At 40.0% G+C, this 26,295-nt stretch overlaps 1 protein-coding gene across 1 annotated transcript; it reads left to right on the top strand.

The window, feature by feature from the left end:
• Positions 1-1,020: 1,020 nt before the first annotated feature.
• On the top strand, positions 1,021-26,295 carry LOC140227503 (uncharacterized). Its single transcript, XM_072307902.1, has 14 exons — positions 1,021-1,122; positions 11,086-11,144; positions 12,354-12,615; positions 13,392-13,522; positions 14,679-14,871; positions 15,601-16,116; positions 16,642-16,774; positions 17,238-17,399; positions 17,993-18,102; positions 18,883-18,917; positions 20,004-20,121; positions 20,790-21,018; positions 24,247-24,379; positions 25,901-26,295. The coding sequence occupies exons 2-14, from the start codon at positions 11,103-11,105 to the stop codon at positions 26,012-26,014; spliced, it is 2,178 nt and encodes a 725-aa protein (XP_072164003.1). The 5' UTR covers positions 1,021-1,122; positions 11,086-11,102; the 3' UTR covers positions 26,015-26,295.

The raw sequence follows: 26,295 nt of genomic DNA, 5'->3' as shown, positions 1-26,295 counted from the left end.
TAATTAAACCAAATAACAATTAGACCAAACAGTAATTGGACGAAATGATGACTAGAGCAACTGGTTATTAGACCAACTGATATTAAACAGTCTATTAGACCAGCTGGCTGTAGACCAAGTGGTAATAGAGTGTAAACCGATCCGGACGATAGCCTCTTTGAAATGGTTGTTTGAAGGTTAAATATAAATTCAAAACTCGTCTTTTAATATTACATGAGAAAAAGTACCAACGCACCCTTTCGGCAAAACCGGGGGAGCTTTGGACGAAGGGTGGGGTTCCAGTCAACGCGACGCGACCCAACGCTCCCAACGCACCCTTTCGGCAAAACCGGGGGGGCTTTGGACGAAGGGTGGTGTTCCCATTAACGCGACGCGCCACCACCCAACCCACCCTTTCGGCACAAGCGATTTTGTTGCATCCTCCTGGTACAACTTTCAGGGCTCACTGTTCAATTGCTCAGCCCCCCCCCCCCCACCTCTGTAGAGGGGGGGGGGGGGGGCTGAGCAATACCGGTTTTTAATTGCGTCATTCATATGAAGCAAAACCGGTAGCTGTAATATCATGGAGGTATCTACCTCCATGGTAATATACTGCAATTTCCGAGGTAAAAATAAATAAAAAATGGGGTTGGGAACGGTGGTAACACCCTTGATGTTATATTGTAAACATGTTTGTTCATATCTGGTTTTTTTTTTTTTTTTATTACTGTACATTTTTGTATTCATATATTGTATGTTTGTAGTATTGTACTTTCATACCCCGAGGGAGTGCTTAGGCCTACTTTATCTTACGACGAAAAACAGTTCAGAATTCAGACTAGTTAAGTTTGGCGAAACAGTAAGTTTCGCAAAGACGCTTACTAGTATCTTTGGTTTATCGATACCTTCACTAATATGGAAGCACGTTGCGTCGTACTTTATGCGTTATCAACGTGGGTCCGAACTTTCACAGCCTAGCGCCTTCACACGACGGGCCACGGTACCGTACGGGCGTTCGCGCGACTGTACAAGTTCACTTTCACGTACTGTGCCCGAGATTGCACAAGGAGGTCCGATTGTGTGTGCAAATGTCGCAACTCTTTCCATACCACGATACAACAGAAGATCCCATCTAACGTCTTGGTGAGTAGTGGTGCATATTGTCAAGGAGTAACATCTTTCAATTAATAAAGGCTCGAGCAGTCGCGATCGCATGTCAATGTGTCACCTGTTCTTGATAGGCCTACCCACTTGTTACAGACCGATTCAAATTAGATAGAACTTAGTTTTAGACAAGACCAAGCCATGTTTATGTAGACTAGACTATCTTGTTAGAGTCTATGTGTTCTTTGAATCTTGGCATAAATTTTATATTGAATTTGATTGACCGAAAGATCGGTCTAAAAAAAAATTCTCTCTGGTCGTCGGGGAAATGTTCCGTGGAGACTGCGTCTGGCTTCACGGATCCCCTCCTTTCCTTATTTAAATTTTATACAATTGGGGTTGTATCGCAGGGTAGCCTGACCAGACACTGTGCTGCGCAGCCTGACCAGACACTGTGCGACAGCGGCTGCGTGTAGTTATATCGCAGGGATGCCAAGTTCAAAAAAAATTTATGAGTGAGATTTTCATGACTCGGCATCTCGGCATGCGAATGTGCGCTCGAGCGAGGGTGTGGGAGGGGTTTTTACCCCCGTGCTGTGTCCTCCCACGGTAGGGAGCTTTTTCCATTCTTAGTTACTCTGTTTTGTATCTGAGACTCAGAGTGAGATGAGATTGAGTTGTTAGGGGTAAGTGGATCGCATCTGCACCCGACCTCAGCTTAGCGTCATGATTAACACAGGGATGCCAAGTTTAAAAAAAAAAAAATTGAGTGAGATTTTCATGACCCGGCATCTCGGCATGCGAATGTGCGCCCGAGCGAGGGTGTGGGAGAGGTTTTTCCCCCTGTGGCCTCCCACCGTAGGGAGCTTTTTCAACTTTTAGCTCTTAACACTAGTATGGTTGAGGGGTCTAGATATCGCGCACGAAAATTTGAAATGCTCTTATAATAGAAGTTATTCCATAATCGTACCTGAATTTCTCAATGAATATCACGAAAATGCAGAAAAATCACCTCCCAGAATCTCCTGACGATACGATGACGGAGTAGTGCGCTGTCGCCGTTTGTATGTCGGACTTTTTTTTATGCGTTCACCTTCTCGGGGTATGTAAAGATCGCGCAGCTGCCCTATGTAGTTTCATGCGTGAAAGTGTCTGCCCCTCTCTGCGGCTGAACGTGCTTCGGCTTTCGTAGAATATTATAAACGATCGATCGAACAAAATACGAATTCTATCGGCTACGATCATACGAACGAGACAAGCGAGACGACACGTCTTTGCTACAACATCCTTAAAAAAGATTTTAAGCTAAGGTAGGTAAATTATAACGTAAAAAATTAGACATTTAGTGAAAAATTTGTTCCAAAAAAATTCGAAATTTAGTGAAAAATTTGTTTGAAATCTAAATTTCTTACCTGCTTCCTTCTCATTTTTAGCGGTTGTCAGGTATGTTTATTCCATGGGCGTATCGGCAAATTTTGCGCTTAGTCTTACGCGTATTAATGCTTGCTATACGCAGTTACGCTATGCGCGATCATTACGTCCCTGCGCGAGACCTAGTACCCTTACTATACTAGTTAAAGTTAATGGTGCGATCAGGTGCATACTTAAGTGATTATTTTTTACTTATTTTGAAAGACAAAAGGGAAATATACCTTCAATTGCTACTATCACCATGATCACTTTAAAGGACAAGTTCACCTTCATAAACATAAGGATTGAGAAAATGCAACAATATTAGTAGTACACATCAGTGAAAGTTTGAGGAAAATTGGACAATCGATGCAAAAGTTATGAATTTTTTAAATTTTTGTGTTGGAACCGCTGGATGAGGAGACTACTACAGCTTGTGAGTCATATGCGTACAACAGTATAATGCACTTGTCAATTGTAGTCCCGGCCCATGGGTACCCGGGGATGGCCGGGACTTGCATCCCACTTGCAATTTTGCATGTTACACTACCCGGCCAAGTCCCGGCCAAGTCTCCGACAGGTCGGGCAAAATTTTCACGGAAATCCCCCGCTAAGTCCCCGGCAGGCCGGGCAAAATTGAAGTTGAAATCCCCGGCCAATTCCCCGACAGTCCGGGCAATATTTGTGCAGAAATCCCCGGCCAAGTCCCGACCCTCAAGGCCCGGTCACACTGCCCAAAAGTCGCGTAAGTTTGCGTGAATCACGCAAGAAATTTGGTTTTGCGCGTGCTTGTCCGGTGAGAGTTTTCGCTGATTTACGCGATGAAAATCACCGATGAATTGCGCAAGAACTACGGAAATATCACTCAAAAATCACTAATCAGCGCATAGGCACGCAAAGGCCCCAAATAGGGCGAATTCGTGATTGTGCGCGACGCCTGACGACAGAGGTCCACGGAAAATCACGCATAATCTGCGCTTTATCACGATTAACTGCGTATGAATCGCACATAAACGTGATAGCGGCAACATTTTCGCAAACGATCACTGATATTCCACACATATTTCGCGCGTTGTTCGCGTAAGAACAACGCAAACTACGCAAAAATTACGTAAAAACTAAAACAGCGCAATACTGCCTAGAAGTGTGTAAACTTTTACGCGAAGCCGAGTTTTGAGCTGCTCAAAAACCTGGCTTTTGAGGACCTGTCACACTGCCCAAAAGTCACGTAAACGCATGAATCACGTAAGAAATTCGAGCCTTATTTTACGCGATACGATGCGCGATTTGCGCATTTCATGAGTTTGTCTACAATTTTGAACCTTCGTAGTTGTCAGCCGATGTGCGCCGGATCGGCACTTTACGCTGTTCCATGTTTTGAGGAGCTCAAAACTCGGCTTCGCGTAAAAATTTTACGCAGTATTGCGCTGTTTTACGTAATTTTTGCGTAGTTTGCGTGGTTCTTACGCGAACAATGCGCGAAATATGCGTGGAATATCAGCGATTGTTCGCAAAAATGTTGCCGCTATCGCGTTCACCAACGACTCTCCACTGATAAAAAAGCAAACTATAAATAATGACGCATGTTTCGCGCTTGAAACACCTACGTATCACTGAAAATCACTGAAAAAAAAATTGGCGTAGGCCTAGGCCTATGTATCTCTAACAGAACACGGTAAATACTCACGAAATACTGATCGAAGAATCACTAATGTATCACTAACAACTCACGTATGATTTTGGCGCTATATTTTTGCGTGATCTTTCCGTAATTCTTGCGCAATTCATCGGTGATTTTTCATTGCGTAAATCAGCGAAAATGGTAAAATTCTCGACGGACAAGCACACAAAACCAAATTTCTTAGTTACCGGTACGTGATTTATGCGATTATGCAACTTTTGGGCAGTGTGACCGAGCCCGCCCGCGTGGAATCGCGTAAAGCGCCGATCCGGCGCACATCCGCGGACAACACGATCGAAGGTTCCACGTCAGAAAAATTCATGAAATGCGCAAATCGCGCATGTTTCGCGCTAGGCTCTTTACGTGATTCATGCGTTTACGCAACTTTTGGGCAACGTTACGGAGTCCTCAATAGCGGGGAATTGCTAGTCAAGCGAAATAATTTATGGTCACATTACCGTACTGGAAATGGTACAAGTCATAATCAACTCTCAAGCAAAATCTGGCTCAATCCCGGCCAAAATTCCCGCCCCAAATGCCTGCCATTTGGTTGGAGCGAATTTCCCCCGACAAACCCCGGTTTATTCCCCACCCACCGGGGCAAAATAAGTGAATCTCGCCCGACAAACCCCGGTCCATTCCCGACCCACCGGGGCAAAATAACTGAATTTCCCCCGACAACACCCCGGTACATCCCCGGCCCACCGGGGCAAATTAAGTGAATTTCCCCCTACAAAGCCCGGTCTATTCCCGACCCACCCGGGCGAAAAAAATGCTGAAATCCCCGTCCAACTTGGTTGCAAGTCCCGGCCATCCCCGGGTACCCATGGGCCGGGACTTCAATTGACAAGTGCATAAAGAAAATATAAAAGAAAATTCAACATATTTTCACTTTTTCGCATAATAAAAGAGCAATTGACTTGCCTCTTTCTAAAGGCAGGGGGAATAATATTACCCATAACATTTATCGGTAACGAGTCAGGGGAATGTGTACTTTTTTCAAAAGATGGAATTTTGTGAAATTCTCTTTATATTTTCCTTATATTGTTGTACGCATGTGACATCTAAGTTATTCATACACTGCAGTAGTCTTCTCATCCAGCGGGTACTGCACAAAAACTTCAAAAATTCATAACTTTTGAACGGATTGTCTGATTTTCCTCAAACTTTCAATGATGTGTTCTACTAGTATTGCTACATTCTCTCAATCCTTATGTTTATGAAGGTGAACTTGTCCTTTAATCTTTTGAGCTATGCTCATTTTAGGCCCAAGTTGCAGACTTCGCCCGATGCGTGAGAAAAATGGGTGCCATGAATGCGTGAGATCATGAGATGGCCCCTAAATCATTGCTTGAGTCTCATGCAGAATGCATGAGACTTGGTAGCTCTGTTAACATGAAGTGATTATCATTCTGTTGCTGTGACCTGTGTGTATCCGTGATGATGATGATGATGATGGGGCAATCATGATGGCACGTATGTGGGGTCGTCATAGGCGCTTCATCGCCGTACGTAGAGCGCGGCCATTGTGCAATCCGTCGAGAGAGGGCTCACTTCAGCATTTACATTAAAAATACTTTGATTCGGTCTCCGTTCGAAACTACTCACTAACGGAAGATGATGACTCAATATCTGACGTCATTAAAAAAGTTCAGAGTGGTTATCAAACATATTAAAACTAAAGTCCAGAGGAGCAACACATACACGATCTCTCACAAAAATCAGAACGTTCCTAGGTGAACATTCACTTCACAATGCTCGATATTTTAACCATGTGTCGCTATCATGCATGAGTCGGTCCCATGGGACACACAGACAGGATCGTAATTAGCATCAGATTTCAACACATTTTCTTGACTTTTTCATATCTTAAGTTGCAATTTTTTGTGAAATGTGATCGTCTTTTTGACATCATTTAGGACATTTCTGACAATTATCTGTGGTTTCTGTTCATCCTACAGTTTTTTTGTTAATCATTTATGCCCCTTGCATTTGACCTTGTGTTCCTGCTCAGGGCTATCGATTCACGCTTACGGCAAATCAAATAGATGGTCACCGCGCGGGCTCTGCTTCACACGCCCGACACGGGTTGTGCAGATATCATGCGGGCCCGCGGGGTAGCGGAGCGGGGCTGGGCGCGGCCGGGCCGGGCTGGGCGCAGGCAGGCAGAGGGAGGATGGATCAAAGGAGTGTGTCAATATTTGTTACACTACTTCCTATATTGTGCTACTGCCGTCACAAGCTTACAATCAATCAAACTTCCTTAAATTAAAAAAGACTGGATTGCACATGACACTATACAAGACTGCACAACTCTGTATGCAAGTGAAATCTACTTTGAAATCATAACTTCATTATTGCCATGCTGTTATTATTGTCATCACAATACAAGTGATATGTAGGTACCACTACCATCACTATCAAATTGAGACTGCAGAAAATTTACAGGAAAACAGAAAATACTGGTAGCTGTCATTTGGTTAATTTGTTTATCAATAGATACAGTGCAATATAATTTCATCTGGCATACGAGTATACCTAATTCAAATTATTTGTTTGTTGCTGCACATTATATTGTACGTACATAACTCAACAACTATGAACAGTTGAGTATGCTACAGATGTCATGTCATTTGATCCCATTGATTCTGTGATTGTGTGGCAGAAGTATCTCAACAACGAATGAACAGTTGACTATGCTACAAATATCATGAATATGTCATTTGAACCCATTGATTCTGTGATTGTTTGTGTGGTAGTAGTATCTCAACAACTTTTTACAGTTGGCTATGCTACAAATATCATGAATATGTCATTTGAACCAATTGATTCCGTGATTGTTTGTGTGTGGTAGTAGTATCTCAACAACTTATGAACAGTTGACTATGCTACATTGAACCTATTTGAACCCATTGACTGTGATTGTTTGTGTGGTAGTAGCTTGCTAGAAGCAACTTTTGTTCAACACTGGGTACCCCACTATTTTCCTACCGCTATATAATATAGTGAACACCATCACCTTTCATTACTTTGGTCGCTGAATAAAAAGAAACAAAAAACTTGACCAACTTTCATTGCATTAACTGCATGGTTTTGCAGCGCGAAAATCTGTACTTTCAACAAAGAACCGGGAAATTACATCTCTCTGTGCAACACTGTTTAAATAAGTATCTTTGATGAGCATGCACTGGATGGAAAGTCAATACATCACTATAGCAGTTTTAGCTAATACCAGTGCTTTTTCAGGTCACGTCACATTATTATTGTGCATTTTGTCAAATTCATCAACAAAGATACAAAGTAAACAACCGCCGCATGCACTGTCACTTTAGACACATATATCACGCAACGTATCATGTATATTTGATATAGAAATTATGTACCAGGTACTTTTTTTTTTAAATTTTATTTTTGGCACCTGATATGCACCATGTATGGCAAGTATATTATTAGACATGTGTTGCAAATTGCCCGTAGCAACCTACACGTAGATCTATCAGTGTTGTTAGGGTCTAGTAGATATATTATTATTAAAATAAATACTATTACTAGTTTATATACAGGCTACACTCATTACAAGATATTGCAAAGCCAATGTGTAAATGCACGAATTAAAACCATAGGTTTGATATGTAGGCCGACTATTTTATTACTGATGATCTGATTTAAATTAAGTCTAGACCTATAACAACGGCAGACTGCTGTCTGACTAATGTAGCGATTGTTAGCACTCTAGCTGGCTACACATAGGAACATAGTCCTTTCTGGTCTATTTTTAATAATAAAAAACTTATTGACCAATGAACCATGCAGTAAAACATGCATTCTGCATGCAAACTAGCCTATAAACCAGCAAAATAGCACGACATAATGCAGCGGCCACAGGCATGCGCCAACTCCCAAAATGCACGTTCACGCATCGAACAATGGACGACGTGGGACCAAATCGCTGCGCCTACGCACAAGGGGGAAGTGCGAGTGCCACACCGATAGAAATAAAATTCTGCGGCTATTTTGTCAGGAAAGAATGTAATATTTTTTCCGCTAAAGAGAAAAAATGCAATACCAAGGGCAGTCTACTTGATCGTTATAACAGAAACAATAACTTGACACGAGATCATAAATATATCACCTCAATATAATAAAAATCTGACGCTGGCAACGCAACAGGTCATATTTCAGTAGCCTACAGGGTTCACGAAACCTTATTATACCCCTAAATCGGGAGGATGGGTCAATGAGCATAAAACTGTAGGATGGAAGCCGACTGCATGAAACAGGTAGACATGACCTCTTTCATTCAAATTTAAAAGGAATAGATACAAAAAATTGTCAAAAAATTATTATTGACATGTTATTGATAGGCTATAAATAATTTGCACAAAGTCATATTTCATGCATAAAATTAGGGTTACGAAAATGTACACTTATATGGAAATTTTATTAAGATCTTGCAACTACGAATGTAGTGTTTTGAACATATGAATATGCATGAAGTGAGGAGACCTATACTTTCCACCCTCATTCTGTTTTTATTTTTCCAGTGGCCATTCAATACAGGGGTAATTAAAAATGCAGAGCTCATCAGCGACGAATTGTTCATGTTGTCAAGTTCGATTACGTCATAATCAATATGGCGACGTACGTATATGCGCGCACCCTGAATACGTGATGGATGGAAGAGATAGGTTGCTGGTGCACCACTAACCATGCGAACTAGTGCAAGTGAGTAGTGTATTGTAAGATCTTCTTCTTCCTGTAGATAGTCTACTGACTGTGCAGAACCTCCTGACCTGACCTGAGAGTAAAGTGGTCTAATTAATTAGACCCTACTCGCAAACTTGGTGGACTCTTCCACATGACAGACGTAGACATGCACGAGACTCCAGGTCCAGGCTAACTGCGACCAGCAGCCCCTATACGCATAGCGTAATGGGGCTGCGGACCACTAGTAACGTAGTAGTAGGCCTACTGTACTAGCATTCAGGATCATGACCAGATGACAGGGTAGTATCGCAGACAAATATCAACTTATAATCGAAAAATTTCTTCAATTTGAAGACTTACCAGTGAAGTTGAAGTATTGACAGCAGGGCCAGGGTTCGTGCAGCGTTTGGGTCTGCCAATAGAAGTCTAGATCTAGAACACTCTAGATCTAGTCCCTTTCTGTTCGAATTGATGACTTTATGTGACTCGGTCGAGAGGAACCTGGGAGAGCTACACTGAATTGATGGCCAGCGCATGCGCACACAGACATCTTATCCAGTCAATGGATTTGAAATTTGTGCGCATGTGATGTGTGCGCATGCGCTGGCCGTCAATTCAGTGTAGCTCTCCCAGGTTCCTCTTGACAGAGTCACATCAAGTCATCAATACTCTACATTTAACGAGTCAGCAAAGGTAGACTTACACTAGAGAAGTAGGTCTAATTCGATTTTGCTAAATTTAGGTATTTTCTACTTGTTTTTGACCCATTTCACTCAGTAGCGTAGCCCAGTGAAAAATTGAACACCATTGCGCTTAGCCCATGCATACATTTTCGTTCTGTATGCGCAATGCCGTAATGTGTGTGTGTGGTCGGTTTCCATGGACACGGTTGATGTGTTGGACACCATAGAGTATACACACTTTACACAGCCCTGTCACTGTACTCATCACAAGTGTCATGACAGACCGTGCTTTGCTCGGCGTCTGGTCGGGCTGCAGTAAAGTATGCACATCTGACTTGAGTATGTAAGACCAGGGCCCTTTATTTGAATTTTACGGTCTTTGCTTTCATAAAACAACCATCACATTTGACTGTTTGTGGTGTCTGGTTTGGTGGTAAATTGGCAATCATGCACTTGACGGCCCTATATTATTGATACTGTAACCTCATTCCCCATGTCGGCATGTGCCAAGGTGATATCCCATGAACCACCATGCGCACTGAGCAGCTGACGAGCTGCTCTTACTGTATTGAACACTGTTTGACAAGTGATTACTGGTAATGCCACTAAAAGGCAAAAGCCCTCCTCTCCCTGTGATTTTGACACATCGAACACTGCATGAAATCGCTTGTCTTTGCTCTCATGGATTATCAAGCTTTACGTACAATGCTGCACTGATTGATCTCTAGCCTAGGGCCTATATACAATGTATGTTGAGTACAAGTTGTATGCACACCTAATTGGTTCAAAGAATCTTGACTGGAATTCATTGTCAGTGTTACCTGTGAGCATAATGCTTCACTGTGATATATTCGCTGCCGGATGCTATTTGTGGTTTTCAAATGGACAGCAAAGGAATTAGGTCACAGTACTGGCCAGTACTAGCAGCTCTGCTATAAAGGGATCAGGGGGGTGTTTCACAAAGCCGTTCTTAAAGTTAAGAAGGACTTAAGTGCGACTGGTGATCAGTTCTTGTGCTGAATTATTGAGATTCTAATAAATATAGCATGGAAGAACTGATCACCAGTCGCACTTAAGTCCTTCTTAACTTTAAGAACGGCTTTGTGAAACACCCCCCTGAACCACCACTTGTTATTGGTCGTAAGCTTGGTTGTGTAGTGGATATGAATATATGACTGCTACAGCCTCTCTAGCAATCACAAGGTCGTGGGTCTGTGTCCCATACACGTCCAGGGTATGCCCATTATCATGACTTATCTCAAACACTGGAAAATCATTAAATATTTAAGGTAATAAAGGGCATCTGTCAGTCAGTTGCAGTGTTTGAAAATGTTTACACATCATTTGATGAGTTTAGAACCGATTGATGGGGTTGTGAATCCTTTACTACTAAATGTGATAGAGTGTATTACTCAGGATAATTTGGGTTGGTTTCTAAAGGGGCAGTTGTACTGGAGTTTCATAATAGGATGTTACATAATTTTATGTCATGTTTAAAAAGTGCACCTGCTTTCTCCACAGTTCCTTGAGATTCAACAATGAGTGGAAACCAGTTTAAAAAGATCCAGGTCATTGGTCAGGTAAGTCTAGACCATCTCTCAGTGCATCATGGCATTTTGTGAACAGTCTATGTAATTGCCTATTTTGGTTTTAAAATGTATGTACACACACACCCCTTTGTTTAATTTTTCATAAGAAGATCATAGTCGATTACTTGGACCATGCAGACACAATAAAATGAATTGAAATAGAATGAAAGATGGCTGGATACATTTGTAGCCCATATTGTACTGCACTAACTGGTCTTCCGTGGGGTCCTGTTGGATACGAGATGGACTACTTAATATCTGGGTTATGCACTCTGCTCTTTGCGATGAACGATTGAAGTAGGATAGCCTTCAAAATGTACTTGGTACATGAGTTGTGATTCTCTCATACATGGGACAGGTCTCCATTTGATATCCTATCTGAGGGGCATTGTTTTGACTGTCTCTAGAGTAGAGAGTATGATTACACAAAACATTGCTCAGCTAGACTTTGGAATCAAACCTGGGTTGTATGGAGTGGGAGGTAGACCCACTACCTACTGAGTCAAATGACCTCTACCTGAGTGTCAATCCATCTCATTTTCTTCATCCTCAGAAATCTGTGACTCACTCAGTCAGTTGTTTGAAAGTTTCCTCACAAAGTTGTCTCTCAACCTAGCATAAGATTGTTTGGTGGTATACATGATACATACTCTTAAGCAATATCTCCCTATCAAACCCAAATAGCTTTTGGTCCTACGCTGTATATCTATCAATTAAATTAGAACAATTCTAACCATTTATTCATCCCAAATCTCTTTTCTGCCACACATACTTCATTGTTTACTGCTTCATTTTGGCATTTAGATTTAATCTATAATGATATAACCATTGTCTATCAAATACATGTAGCTTACACATTAGTAGGATTGATCTGCCAGAGTAAAGGAAGGTGTAAAGATCAAACTGATGCTGTCTTAATAGTTTCAATAATGTACGGCAAATCTTTGTTGAAGAGAGTGGACGACATGAATTTAGGGTACTGACAGTTACTACTGGTACTAGTAATTTGAAAGTTAATTTTTTGGGTCTACAGGAACTTGCAAACACTGTAAAATAGTCGTGAAATGCTGTGCTTCTAACGCGTGTGAAATTTGAATGTGAAATTAGGAACCACTTAATATACAGATGTTAATGTATGAACTCTGTGTATGAGTGATTTGTAGTTGATTGATATATGATATTTGGATGCTTCTTTTCCAGGCTAGGGCTGCTGAACCGACTGCATCCCCAGATGGCGGTGTTAACCCCATCATTGCCAAGGCTAAGCCTAAGGATATACCCAGAGAACTTGTCAAAGAGTTTATGTCGGGCAAAAAGAACCCAGTCATGGCCTTCAATGAGTTCTGCCAGCTTCAGCGTCTTACTCTGACATTTGAGGAAGTAGCACCAGAGGGCACAGGGGGAATCATCACATGTAACTATGCCATGGTGGCCATAGTGGATGGACAGAGGTTTCCTCAGGGTGAGTGACCATACTCAGTGGTGGATCCAGAGGGGGTGCAATGCGCCCTCACTCTTTATTTGTTGTTAAAACAAAAGAAATAAAAGTAAAACATGAGGGGAACTCTTGCACCCCCCTTTAATTTTGTAAAGGCAGCTCCCCTGTATGCAAATCCTGGATAGCCCCTAGATACGTGTACGTATGCGCGCATACAGTGATCAGCTCGCAAGACGTAAATCAACATGGCTGACAGCCAGCGATTTCAACATCATTCACAAGAGGAAATCAGCGAGAAGGTTAGCACTTACACTTAAAATGATAAAATCGTTACCCCCTGCTTGTTCTTACGGAATACGGGAAATATCTACGGTCTGGTGCCATATTCCATCCGGCTTTTGGCCTCATGGAATATGGCACCAGACCGTAGATATTTGCCCGTATTTCGTGAACAAGCAGGGGGTAACTAATAGTATTTGTTTGATTTTGATGTGATATCAAGATATCCTAACAGTGCTTTTCTTTGCATTTATAGCCTCTACACTGGCATCATGCAATCAGTGATTTTTATATATTATATATATCTTTTTGTATTGTACATATTATATAATAGTACAGGTTTTATTTCAAGGTAAGATTAGTGCAACAGGTATTATCTGTTTTGGTTCAATCATTCATATGGTATTCCATTGACAAAGCAATGTCATATTCAAGATGATACTTACATTCATATAGTTTTATGGTGACAATCACACTGAATACAATCATGTTGTGTGATACCATGGCCATCCGTTATGTAGGGAAAGGGAGAACCAAGAAAGATGCCAAAGCTGCTGCATCAAGGATCGCCATGAGAACGTTTCTAGGGATGGAGGATGAAGAGGCTGACAAACGGGATGCAAGAGGAGCTCAGCAACCAAACGCCATCCAGGTAACTCGGATGTGAGATGGCAAAAACAATGAATGGCACAAATTCATGAAAATTGACTTAGTCACATATTTTAGCTTAATATTTTTGTATAATCTAACTCTTGACCAAATCTTGAAACCAGAACCCATTCCGTCACTGAGATGTGATACCCTGTCCCAGTGGGAATTGTTCAAATTTTGTTGGCAAAACAACGTAAGCGTTGATACGCTTGCCCCTGATCAACACACGTCGGGTATGAACTTGGCAAAACAACATATCTACATGCAATAGGTTGGTTTTCCATCTACATGTTTATGCAGTAATAGGCCTTGTGCCACGTGCAGCTGCAGAAGCGCGCGCATATTGATGATGTTGGACATTATATGCGTGCCAGTGATAGAGACTTACGTTGTTTGGCCGTAACAATAGCGTGGATATGTTGAGATGGCAAAACAATGTATGTTTTGATTAAATGCAAATTATTCTAAAAATAAAGGGTGTAGTGAAATTTATTTGCATGCACTGTATTACTGATATTGTTGGTCCTTTTAGGGTAAGATAGGAAGTGTTTAACAGAAACAGAAAAAGAGCTGTAGGTTTGCTAAACTTGAAACTCAATTTACTGGAAATGATGATGGAAGTAAATACGTTGTTTTGACATCTCAGGCTGAACTATTAGCTATTGATCACACACCATGAAGGGACTAGCATGAAGCTTGTTCGTGACTCACAAATTGACACTGCTTACCTCACATTGTCATGTACTGTATCTTACAGGTTGCAAGAAATATCATATGATAAGCTTGTGCTATGTGTAGCATGTACCTAGGTACAGTGGAGATAGTACTGACATTCAGTGCATTGTCTATGCTGTGAGATTTAAAATCCTGTTCTACGGTGTAGTTTGCGTAATGATCCACAACACAAGCAGATGGTTGCTTTCTTTACAAAGAATTTGCACAGCAATGGCTGATTAATAAAACGGGTCACTGTAGCCAGGACTGCACTAACCCATTTTTAAGGTGAGATTCAAATATATAGGAGTGTACGAGAGATGCTCTAATGGAATTACTGGCTATTTTGTTGATTGCAATGAGTGATACTCTTTGTATCGTTGAATAGATGGCTCTTTTCAGTGTCTTAACTGTGCATGAAATTGACTTTTTACCATTTCTAGTTTGATGAGAACATACTGAGCAGCACCATGAGGACTTTTGGCCCTCCATCCACTAGGCCAAGTGGACAAGGTCACTTCCAGCTGAGCTATGATCCTACCAAAGTGCCTTCAGAGAATGCCTGGAATGCCCCTAAGCAAGAGTCTTATATGGAATATCAGCTGAGAAAACAAGCTCAAACCACAAATCAAATGGGTATGACTAAGCATCATTGTATCATTCTGGGTCAACATCAACTATTTGTTCTGAGGGGAAAGACTTGGCTAACATTTCATTTCATTTATTTCCACACTTTCAGTATGCTGTATGTACAGCATGACAGGCATAGAAAACACAAAACAGTATAGTACCCTAAAACAAGAAACATTTGTGGTATGAGACTTGTGAATTAGTGACTGGCATTCAATGCATCGTGTAGACAAAACTTTCAAACACATTTTACTTTTGCGAATCATTACTCAAGTCCTGGCATTATAGATTCAAAGTGTTGAGGAAGAAGCAAAGACCATTGACCTTCACCTTTCTTTTCTTATGTGATAGATTAGCTGACAAAATTCACCATAATAATGACTATAGCTTATTTTTAACTGTAAGTTTCTGACATTCAAAGGATGATATAATGCTCATTTACATCCCATTGTGAATAGCGGTTCACTTTCAGAGTATTCACAACCTATTTCGCTATTTTGACAATGTCAGTCTTTTTGTGTAGCTTCATGATAGTTGGGCTTATTCATCTGCAGGTACTATGGTAGTAAGATGTGGACAAGAAAGTTTTCAGACTCCTGTATCTAGTTTTGTTTTCTATTTGGTCAACTTAAAGGTACAGCTGTACTTATTTTTTATGTTGTTATTTTTAGTATCATCATAATTAATTTTTTTTTTTTGCTCTTTCCCATTATTGGAAACTTTGCCTGTAAACAGCTGCTGGTGAAGCAAAGGATGCAATGCCCGGGAAAACGACCCCTGCAAGTCAGGCCAACCCCCCTCCTAGCACCAAATCTGGTCCAGCAGTAAACACAGTTGGATCCTTGAGAGTCCCTCAGAGTTCTCCTATGGCTGGAAAAGCATGGACCAGGTCCAGCCAGGGAGCACAGCCCCATATGCACAACCCTCCTACTGCAGGTACGCTAACAGGTCAGCCATCCATTCCAACTGTTAACCAGCAACATCAAGTCAGACCTGTGGTACCAGCACAACAACCTCAACAAGTTTCACAACACCAACAACACATTCAACAGCAGCAACCTCAGCAAGTGAGCCAACAATCAGCACATCAGCCGCAGCAGCAGAACAGTACAGGTGGAGTGAAAGTGTCTGCCACAGAAGCTGATATTATAGCTTCCATAGCAAGGAACATTCCACGTGTTGGTGCCCCATTCCCAGGCTCTGCAACTACTCCCATGTCTTCCTCATATGCAGCTTTTGTCATGAAGTTAGGTGAGTTGTACAAAGTCTAGCATCCAGCTTAAATACTACTTCAAACATCTGTTTTCAGTACATCAAATTTTTGATGACTTTTACATCATATTGTTAAACACTGAGAATTCGCTTAGAGTCTAACCTTTACCTGGCAATATGGCATGTTTTTGTGATGTAAGGTTGCATACTGTTGATGCAAGACATATATCATGATGGACGTAAGGTTTAATGTCAATAACGGATGTCAACAAGTGCGCAGTAATGTTGCTGATTTGACTGTACACAGATTCAATCATTATTGATGTGGTAAATGATGCAATAAACACAGTACATACAACTGCAGATTTTATACCATAACATTTCAATTAATACTCTTTTTTTTTCAGGGAAGTAATTGCCCTGTCAACCCTTTATATCATACATAGTGATAGATTATGTGGATTTGTAAATCCTTTACAACAACAAAAACTTTGGTATAAAGATTAAGACAAGTGAATGACGGGATAAAACTGCAAGAGCTTTGGTGTAACCATGGTATGGTAGGTGCCCAGGGCAAGGGTAAACTGGTCGCCTTAGGAACTGGAAATGGAGTGGCATCGGGGACAACGGTCAGCCAGGATGGCCGGACCTTGCTGGACTGTCATGGTGTGACTGTTGCTCGGAGAGGCTTCCAGAGGTAGGCAAGTATTGTGGTATGCCCTCCACTCACTTTCTTCAGAGCTACTTATTATCTCACAGCGTCTTATCCAAAACAACAAGCCTCCATTGTATGAGACAAGGGGTCTGAGATGAAGACTATTGGCATACTTATGTTTGTCATTGAAAGAGATGATGAAAGATTTCCAAGGCCAATACATTTATTCTTATGAGAGTTTGTGTTCCAGACATATGTAAACTTCTGTTTTTCTTGTTATACATTCCATATACTTGTGTGTGTTTGTATAATATTTGTTTCTTTTCATGCTCAAAGTACAATGTACTCCAGCAATATTAATCATTATATATTATGTCTGTCATGAATATTTATTAGAAATGAATTTTATAAGCACACTGTACAATGTCAGTCGAAGAAAAAAATGAGAAATACTGTTTCATCTAGATTTCATTCTTCCACATCTCATTATCCACCTATGACAAAGATTTCTGTACCAGCAGCTGAAGTACTTCTATGAGGGAGATTTCACCAAGACCATTTTTGTCGGTCATCAAAGGAGCCCTCTGTTGGCTCTTCGAGACGGTGTGACATTCCACCTATTTTTGAACCAAGCTCCAGTAGGAGATGCTGCCAGGTTCCTCAACCAGTGAGTCAAGCTCTTTGTCTCTTACACTCTGGTCACTGTGGACACACCCCTTTTCTTGTTCCTGTCGTAGACATAACCAAGATTTTGGCTAGATTACAACCTGATTTCACCATTTATTTTCATTTTGATGTTTCTTTCTATATGATAAGGCATCTAACTCTGCTAACAATGGTGAGCATAATAAGTCGAGGCTAACAAGTGGAAAATTTGTGTGAATTTGACAAGTTCCTATATGGATATATCTGTCTTTTTATTAATACAATTCTTCTGAACTTGAATTATTTATTGTAATGGCAGACAAACCCACCTACAAGTAGCATTAGAAGTCACTTGTGACTGGGAGTAGTTGCATTTAATGTTGCCATATTTCTCGGGTAAGCAGGTAAGCAGGCAAATGGGTTTGTTGTGCCTGGTATTAGTATGTGTAGTGCTGTATTAGTGGTAACAAAAATTGTAGCATTGGGTTTCTGCATTTTTTTCTCTTTTCTTTTGATTTGATGTACCTATTGTAAAGCGCCTTGAGCATTTAATCAAAGTGGAGAACGGCGCTATAGATATTGTATGTATTATTATTATTATTATTATTTCTATAGACCCAAAGATGACACCCCTTTGTCTGAGGATGATATGTATTTGATGCAGGGTGGAGCTCACTATCCAACATTCAAGGTGGATTGTGGACATGGCAGTCTGTGTTCACTGAGTGAGTATATTACATGGCAGTCCATTACAATTAGTCTGTTGTATCCTGTGGTATTAGTAACACTCTTTTACATTTCTCACAGTCTGCTTCAAATGAATCCAGGCAGATCATTTTGTAGATCTGGGCCCGTTTTATCAAAAGATAAAATCGATTTTAAATTTCTTTACCACACAGGCTGCCATAGACTTACAGTTGAAATCAACTATAAATAATCAATTTTAACTCTTCTTAAAACAGAGCCCTGGCATCTTCCTTTTCTGAGATGTAAATTGCAGTGTGTATTTTTTTATATTTTTTGGTTTTGTTTTAGTAGTTCATTCTTAAATAAATTTGTATGCCATCTTAGCATGAAACCATGTGTATTTTCATCTGTTTAAAACTTTATGTACCAGAGTCATTCATAGCCTTTATATGGGCTCAATGTTAAATAATGTATATCTGTAATATAGTATTCATCAAGAATTGTTGATGCCATTAATAAGTGAGACAACATTCCATTGAAAAGTAATGGGTATTTGCTTTTGAATTTCTTGCATAGATTGGGTGTATTGCACTCTCAAATAGGGCTTTCTGCCAATGTTGTCATAGTTACTTTCAGAATGGTATCCTTTTATTACTCTATCTCACAACTTTTAGTTGGGATATGGTTTAATGTGTACATATTTCCTCTGTTCAGGGTTATTAAAACCAGTTTCTTTATCAATACCACTACAATGTATTATTGTTTGCTGGCATCTGTTTTTATCACATTATGTTTTGTTATTTCTGATGTTTTTTCAGATTCTCATGTTGGACTTGATGGTCAGACAAGAGTAGTGAGTACTGTGTACAGAAGCTCTAGGAAATTTTGGAAATTGTTTACCATAATCTGCAACAGCAGTTTGCATGATGCTGTATTAAAATCATTTTGAATATTCTCTGGCCTAACTCCAGTGTAGGACAACAAGAGTGTTTAAGCAATCAAAGTGATGATTATTCATTTGGCATGATATATGAGGAATGAGGTATGCTTTATGATTAGATGAGGAATGAGGTATGCTGTATGATTAGATTAACATTCATCAATGGCTTGAATCTTATGGCAATAAAGAGTTCTGAAGTGTTCTATGAAGTTAAAGTAAGGAGTGTTACATGTGTGCAAACAAGTGCAGAATATAATACAAGGTTTTCTTTTTTGCTGATTAAAGGATACCATTGACATTGTGTTTGTGACTAATGGATTTGAAGCTTCTGGTAAGAGATAAATCTAATTTGCACCGGGTAAAAAGACAAAGTAAAGCATTTGACATTTCATATAAACAAGAGCTATGAAGAGACTGAAATTATCAGCCATATTCCAGCATTGACTGTATTCTTCACTTTGGAGTACCATCAAAAATGCATCTTTCCTGCTTTGCCAGGTGTGTCCACTCCCCAAACCTGGCAATAACAAAACAGCATTTTCAGTTGTAGTATGATGCAGCAGGAAAGGTAGAAATGGAAAGAAAATAATTTCTTTAAAATAAGAAACATCTCCAGTCATTACTATGTAGCTTGAAATATCAAGTAATGTTGCAAGTTTGTGAACAGGGTAGCATAGAAATGAATTAGTAATTTGTTGCATGAACATAATAATGGTGATGGGTCAAAGGCCATGCTGATTTTGTCAAGAGTGTCATTCTGGGGTATAACCACAATGTAGTTGACAATGTCCATAGATCGTATTATTTGGTCACAGTAGTTTAATCTCCAAAGATTGCCACAAACTGCCCCACCATTTTTTCATGAGTTCCTTTTATCTTTGTGCTGTCCAGTGGTGAAACATGTGCCATTATTCTTGCATTACATATCAAATTGTAGTGAAGATTTTTTTTTTTATTTTTTTTTTTTTCACATCAAATGTTGTACATCTTTCTGTGCAGGGTGCAATACATTTCATGTCATCAAGTGATAAGTTGTTGAGGTGGAATATCCTCGGCCTTCAGGGAGCCTTACTTAGCCATTTCATTGCCCCAGTGTACCTGGAATCAATCACGTTAGGTAAGATACAAGGTTCATCATCCATTCCTCTCTATGGAAATTGATGTGTTAATACTCATGCTCATTAATACCAATGTGTTTTGAAGGAAACCAGTTGCCAACATGAAATATGATTTGACTGTTTTCAATATCCTTGATTGCTTCAGGTTTCTTTTTTCTAAAGAGGATTAGTAGTTTGATGATTAATACACATAACATACACATTATGTATGGATGCAAACATTTACTGGACAGAACATTAAACCAGTATAAAAATTAGTACAATTATAATATTTCACAAACATTTAATCTAGAGTTACTGGTAATTTTCAGAAATAACTGAATGAATATATAGGTGTTGGCATTCAAGAATGGAGGCAGTCAAAATGTTTTTCCTTTATATGCACTAAGCATTCAAGCACTGAATGACTTAAGAGAATAGTTGATGACTGTATTAAATGAATAGTTTGTTATTCTCTATATATTTGTGTATTTTAAGAAACCACATGATAGATGGGTAATCATTCACAACTCAGAATTTCAGGAGCTGCAGCAATCAGTGTGGAAACACAAACACTTACTTGAAACATAATCTTTGAATTGAATGCATTACCACAGCTTGGTATAATCTGTCTTTCATTGAATCCTATCATCATGAAATGGTGTAAATGCATATATTCATTTTGCAGGAAGTATGTATGACCATGGTCACCTGACAAGAGCCATGTGTTGCAGAGTGGACGACAGCTTGACCGGTTCTCTGCCATCAGGCTTTGCTCTCCATCACCCACTGGTGTGGCAAGTCACTCGGCCGGCCAGCATTCAAGATGGCCTCCAGCCAGGGATCAGTGTTAACTTCTCTAACGATGATCGCATGTATGAGGTCATTGACTGTGAGAAGGGAAGGACTCACCAAACGTGAGTTTGGCCTCAGTTTCACCAGGCAGTGTGAATCACAAGGGTGACTGAAAATCAATACACAACATTACTATTACGGTGATATGTTGTAGGATTTTTGCATTGATCTTGTGAAAATGCGTAACAGTGAAGTGCAGCTTCTTATTTCTTCATATTATACAACGTCCAAGTAGATCCTTGTAATTTGATTGGAGGATTGTTGGTGACGTGATATTCAATAAGTACTCCATTCAATAAGTACTCTATTTTTGCGTGCAACTTGGTTCGATTTTTTCGCTCTATTCCACGGTTCGAGAAGTGTACGGTACTGCATGTACTGTGTGTTGCATATTGAGGATCGCATGCAGCTAGCGCGGCGCAGTGTACGTGTGCGGTACATGCATGCGGATGCGCGTATGTAGGCCTACGTAGTGCTAATGTACGAGTGCTAGCTGTCAGAAAGAGAATCGCAGTGGATCCACATGTAAGTATGGCTATATTTTTCATACATATATAAACTTCTAGGCCTACTTAGACCTACCCAACAATCCTCCAACCAAATAACAAAGATCTACTTGGATGTTGTATAAAACAAATAGTGTATGGTCTTTACTCGTGCAATGGAACGAGATTTCGCACTCGGTGAAAGATGAGGCGCACTATTCAACTCGGCTTCGCCTCGTTGAATAGAGCGCGTCTATATTTCACCTAGTGCGAAATCTTGTACCATTTCACTTGTGACCATTCACTATTTGTATAATATTTAATAGAAACTCAATAGAGTCTTTACAAGCTGACACAGTCTGACCTCAGTTATCTAGCCATCACTTACCAAAATCTGTATTTTGTCAGGACATGGGTTAGCATACAGTTTTCTATGCATTTCATCTATTTTTAGTGCAAAACTTAACTAGATCATAACAAAGCAACCATTCTCTCGCAGCAAATACCAGACAGTAAGAAAGTCCGAACATGAATATAATCTTTAAACCAACTGCGATATTTTGCTGTAGCTATACCAGACAATAAGAAAATATGATTTGAATACTAATACCACAGTGTTATTGCTAGAAGGAAGAGGATGCTGCTTATCTGGTGGTTTGATCAGGGAGATGGGATAGAGAGAGAGAGAGAGAGAGAGTGCCACCTCCAAGGTTTTTATCTTTGTTTGTCAGCCCCAAAACAAAGACACATAGAGGGATATTTTTACTCATACTCCTCTTCTTTGCATCGTAAACATTCAAATATTATATATTATGTAATATACACTAGTAGTAAATTGTTGAATGCCATGTCAATACCTCCAGCACAACGTGAAAGCTAGAAAGTGTTTTGCTGATGTATATCTCACTTATCCAGCCATATCATGTATCCAACTGGCTGCCTGACATGGCAGATAACTAAAGTTATGACTGTATGTTAGAAATTACTGTTAAGGTACTATGATTTTAAGCCACAACTAGTGGAAACTTACTTTCTGTCCACTTTATTAGAAGTGATAATGGGTGGGCATCATACCATTTCCTGCAAAATTTGAGATGAATGATACAGTAAACCTCGCATGAGTCGAAGCTCTCGGGACTGACAAAAATGCGTCGACTTAAGTGAACTTCGACTCTCGCGAGAGTCAATTTTTTTTCGACTCACAGTTATGTACATTATTATAGCACATTTGCATGCATGTGTGTGTGTGTGTGTTTGTGTGTGCGTGCGTGTGTGTGTTTACATTCAAATTTGTCTGTGCTTGAAGATAATGTTCTTATTTTGTTCTAAATTGAACATGGAATTTGTATCAATACTAGTAGTTAAACGTAGTTCTGAGAATGTATGCGCTAATGTGGCAATTAGTGCATGTGCTATGTCTATGGTGCAACATAGGTATGGTACGGTAGCCCTCTCTGTCAACCTACCCTGAGACAAACACTCTCCCAGGCCCATCCCACCTCCATTGAACAAAACTACTGTAAAAGTGGATATTTTCGCGCGACTAATTTTTCGCGCTAGGCCGTGTCAGAAGAGTTTCGCTTGTTTTTAATTCCGCGGAATCAAGACATCACGCACAGGAACGTATGGCAAGCAAAAATATTCGCGTGTTTTTATTTTCGCGCTAGTTTCTGGTTGCGCGAAATGCGCGAAAATTTCAACACCGCGAAAATTTCCACTTTTACAGTATACAGCCAGCCGGGCACGCACAAACAAGCTCCGCCCACTTGGCCTGTCACTAAAATATGAAAGCAGCGATTGGTTGACCAAGGAGTTCTGGCTTGACATGGATAAAGTATGGATGTGCTGTGTGTATGGATAAAGTATGGATCGATGTGCTGTGTGTATACATGGATACATGTGTATGTATTCGACATGCGTGCGGAGCGGTACGGTGTAAGATATTGAGTGTGTATGCTTAGCTGCAGCAGGTCAGGGACGGGGTTCTTTGTTTTGTTTTTGTTTTGTCCCCGCCGAACGAGTTCGAGCAGGGGACTATGAAACGGGCTCCGTAGGCCTACGTGTGTGTGTCTGTGTGTCCGTCTGTCTGTCCGTCTGTGCGTCCGTCTGTGCGTCCGTGTGTGATCAAAATGTTCAATTTGCTACTTCTCTGTCATTTATGTGCCAATTTTGATTCTGTTTGCTTTATATGATAGCACTACATGGGAGCTTTGAAACTTCTACACAGAATTTCAGTTGTGACCTTTGACCTATATTGTACATTTTGCTTCAAAATGCTACTCCTTCGCCATTTCTAACCCGATTTTGATTCCGTTTGCTTTATGTGATGGCACTAGGTGAGGGCTTCAAAACTTCTACACAGAATTTTGACCTTTGACCTTGAATTTTGACCTATATTGTACATTTTGCTACAAAATGCTACTCCTTCGCCATTTGTAACCCGATTTCAATCCCGTTTGCTTTAAGTGATGGCACTAGGTGAGGGCTTCAAAACTTCTACACAGAATTTTGACCTTTGACTTCTTTGACCTCTGACCTTGATTTTTGACCTGTATTGTACATTTTGCTACCAAATACTACTCCTTCGCCATTTCTAACCCGATTTTGATTCCGTTTGCTTTATGTGATGGCACTAGGTGAGGGCTTCAAAACTTCCACACAGAATTTTGACCTTTGACTTCTTTGACCTTTGACCTTGATCTTTTTACCTATATTGTACATTTTGCTACTAAATGCTACTTCCGGCGGGGACATATATTACGCACCGCGTAATTTCTACTTTTCCTTGTTTTACATGTCGTACAGCTCTCCGTTCAAGAGTGGCAGTCAAGCAGCTAGTCGTCTGTGCAAGGCAGCGTTCTTCTCTCGATTCAGGTCCACAGCATCACTTGCCAAGAGAGATGACCTTCTCTTTGCCACCACCTACCAAGAAGCAAAGGTAAGTGAGTTGAAGAGAAGTGCTGTGCCTCTATCCAGGACTAAACCAAATTAGCTGAGCAGACTTGACTAACCTCTTTCTGTAGCAGTCACAGTAGGTTTGTTTGATAGTGCCTGTTTAACTGTTTGAATCATGTAATGTACACAGATGAGCACATCAGCATTTTCCCCTTTTAGATTTATATCACAACAGATTAAAAGGGATGTATCTTATCTGCACTTAAGTACCATGCTCCTATAATTGGCTAGTTTCTGGGCTGCATTTATCTGCTATGTGTATCAGAGCTTTTACTTTTTTTTTTTTGTTACTAGGCAATCATCCATTTGTTTTTGTGGTCAGTGTGGTAGAAAATCATATTTATAAAGACGTACTACAAAGTAGTAGTACAATGTGATAATTTACTCCAAGACTAGTACTGTAAAAGTGGATATTTTCGCGGGACTAATTTTTCGCGCTAGGCCGGGTCAGAAGAGTTTCGCGTGTTTTTAATTCCGCGGAATCAAGACATCACGTACAGGAACGTATGGCAAGCAAAAATATTCGCGTGTTTTTATTTTCGCGCTAGTTTATGGTTGCGCGAAATGCGCGAAAATTTCAACACCGCGAAAATTTCCACTTTTACAGTATTTATACAAAGTAATCTTAAAGGGCAAGTTTACCTTCATTAACGTAATGATTGAGAGAATGCAGCAATATTAGTAGAACACATCATTGAAAGTTTGAGGAAAATCGGACAATCCATTCAAAAGTTATGAATTTTTGAAGTTTTTGTGCAGTCACCACTGGATGAGAAAACTACTGCAGTGTATGATGTCACATGCGTACAACAATATAAGGAAAATATAAAGAGAATTTCACAAGATTTCATTTTTTGAAAAAGATACACGTTCCCTTGACTCGTTACTGACATATGTTATGGGTAATATTATTCCCATTGCCTTTAGAAAGAGGCAAGTCAAGTGCTCTTTTATTATGCGAAAAAAGTGAAAATATGTTGAATTTTCTTTACATTTTCTTTATACTGTTGTACTCATATCACATCACAAGCCTTAGTAGTCTCCTCATCCAGCGGTTCTAGCACAAAAATTTTAAAAATTCATAACTTTTGTATCGATTGTCCAGTTTTCCTCAAACTTTCACTGATGTGTTCTACTAATATTGCTGCATTCTCTCAATCCTTGTGTTTATGAAGGTGAACTTGTCCTTTAAGTCAAGTTTCATGTGTGTTCTCCCTTACCTTCATTAATAGTTTCATGACATAATCCTAGTATTAACAGTAATGATTAAATTATGATGATGGTAGTGATGTGGTGATGATGATGATCGTTATGATAATAGTGATGCAAAGAAATCCAGGAAGAGAGCAACAAAAATATATAGCAAACGTATAATCATTAGCAAGTAGGAATGTTGATTGCTGTAGATGTTGTTGTAACATGGTGATATTACCTCTTTGTCTACACAGAGGTCAGAGCTTTGAAATACTTTTCTTTGTGTTTGTTTTGCAAATGTTGTTTTCAGGATATGTGTGGGTGCTACCAGCAAGCTAAGAGACTCTTTATTTCACACTTGGAAAGCAAAGGATACGGTCACTGGTTCACTGCACCAAAAGATGTCAACCACTTTACAAAGTGAGGAGCAAAGAAGACATCGATCTTGGTTACTTCACCTTCAAATTATCATGAACAGAATTACTGTTGATGACCACATGTCCAAAGTGATATTAACCACCAGGAACCTTGTGGAAACAAAATCAGCAAGATATCTTTCATGTGTGCTTTACTTCTGCTGATTGAGAAAATGTTGAAGTGCTAACAGAAGAGGGCACATTTTTAGTTATTATTCCCCTGCGAACACATCATTACACATTGGCCCATTTCCCATGTTTTTGTTTTTGTTTTGTTTTTTTATGGGGA

The sequence above is a fragment of the Diadema setosum genome, chromosome 4 (assembly GCF_964275005.1).
Source record: "Diadema setosum chromosome 4, eeDiaSeto1, whole genome shotgun sequence".
Classification (NCBI taxonomy): Eukaryota; Metazoa; Echinodermata; class Echinoidea; order Diadematoida; family Diadematidae; genus Diadema; species Diadema setosum.
Note: the sequence above shows the minus strand (reverse complement) of the source record. Positions and strands in the feature narration are given on the sequence as shown.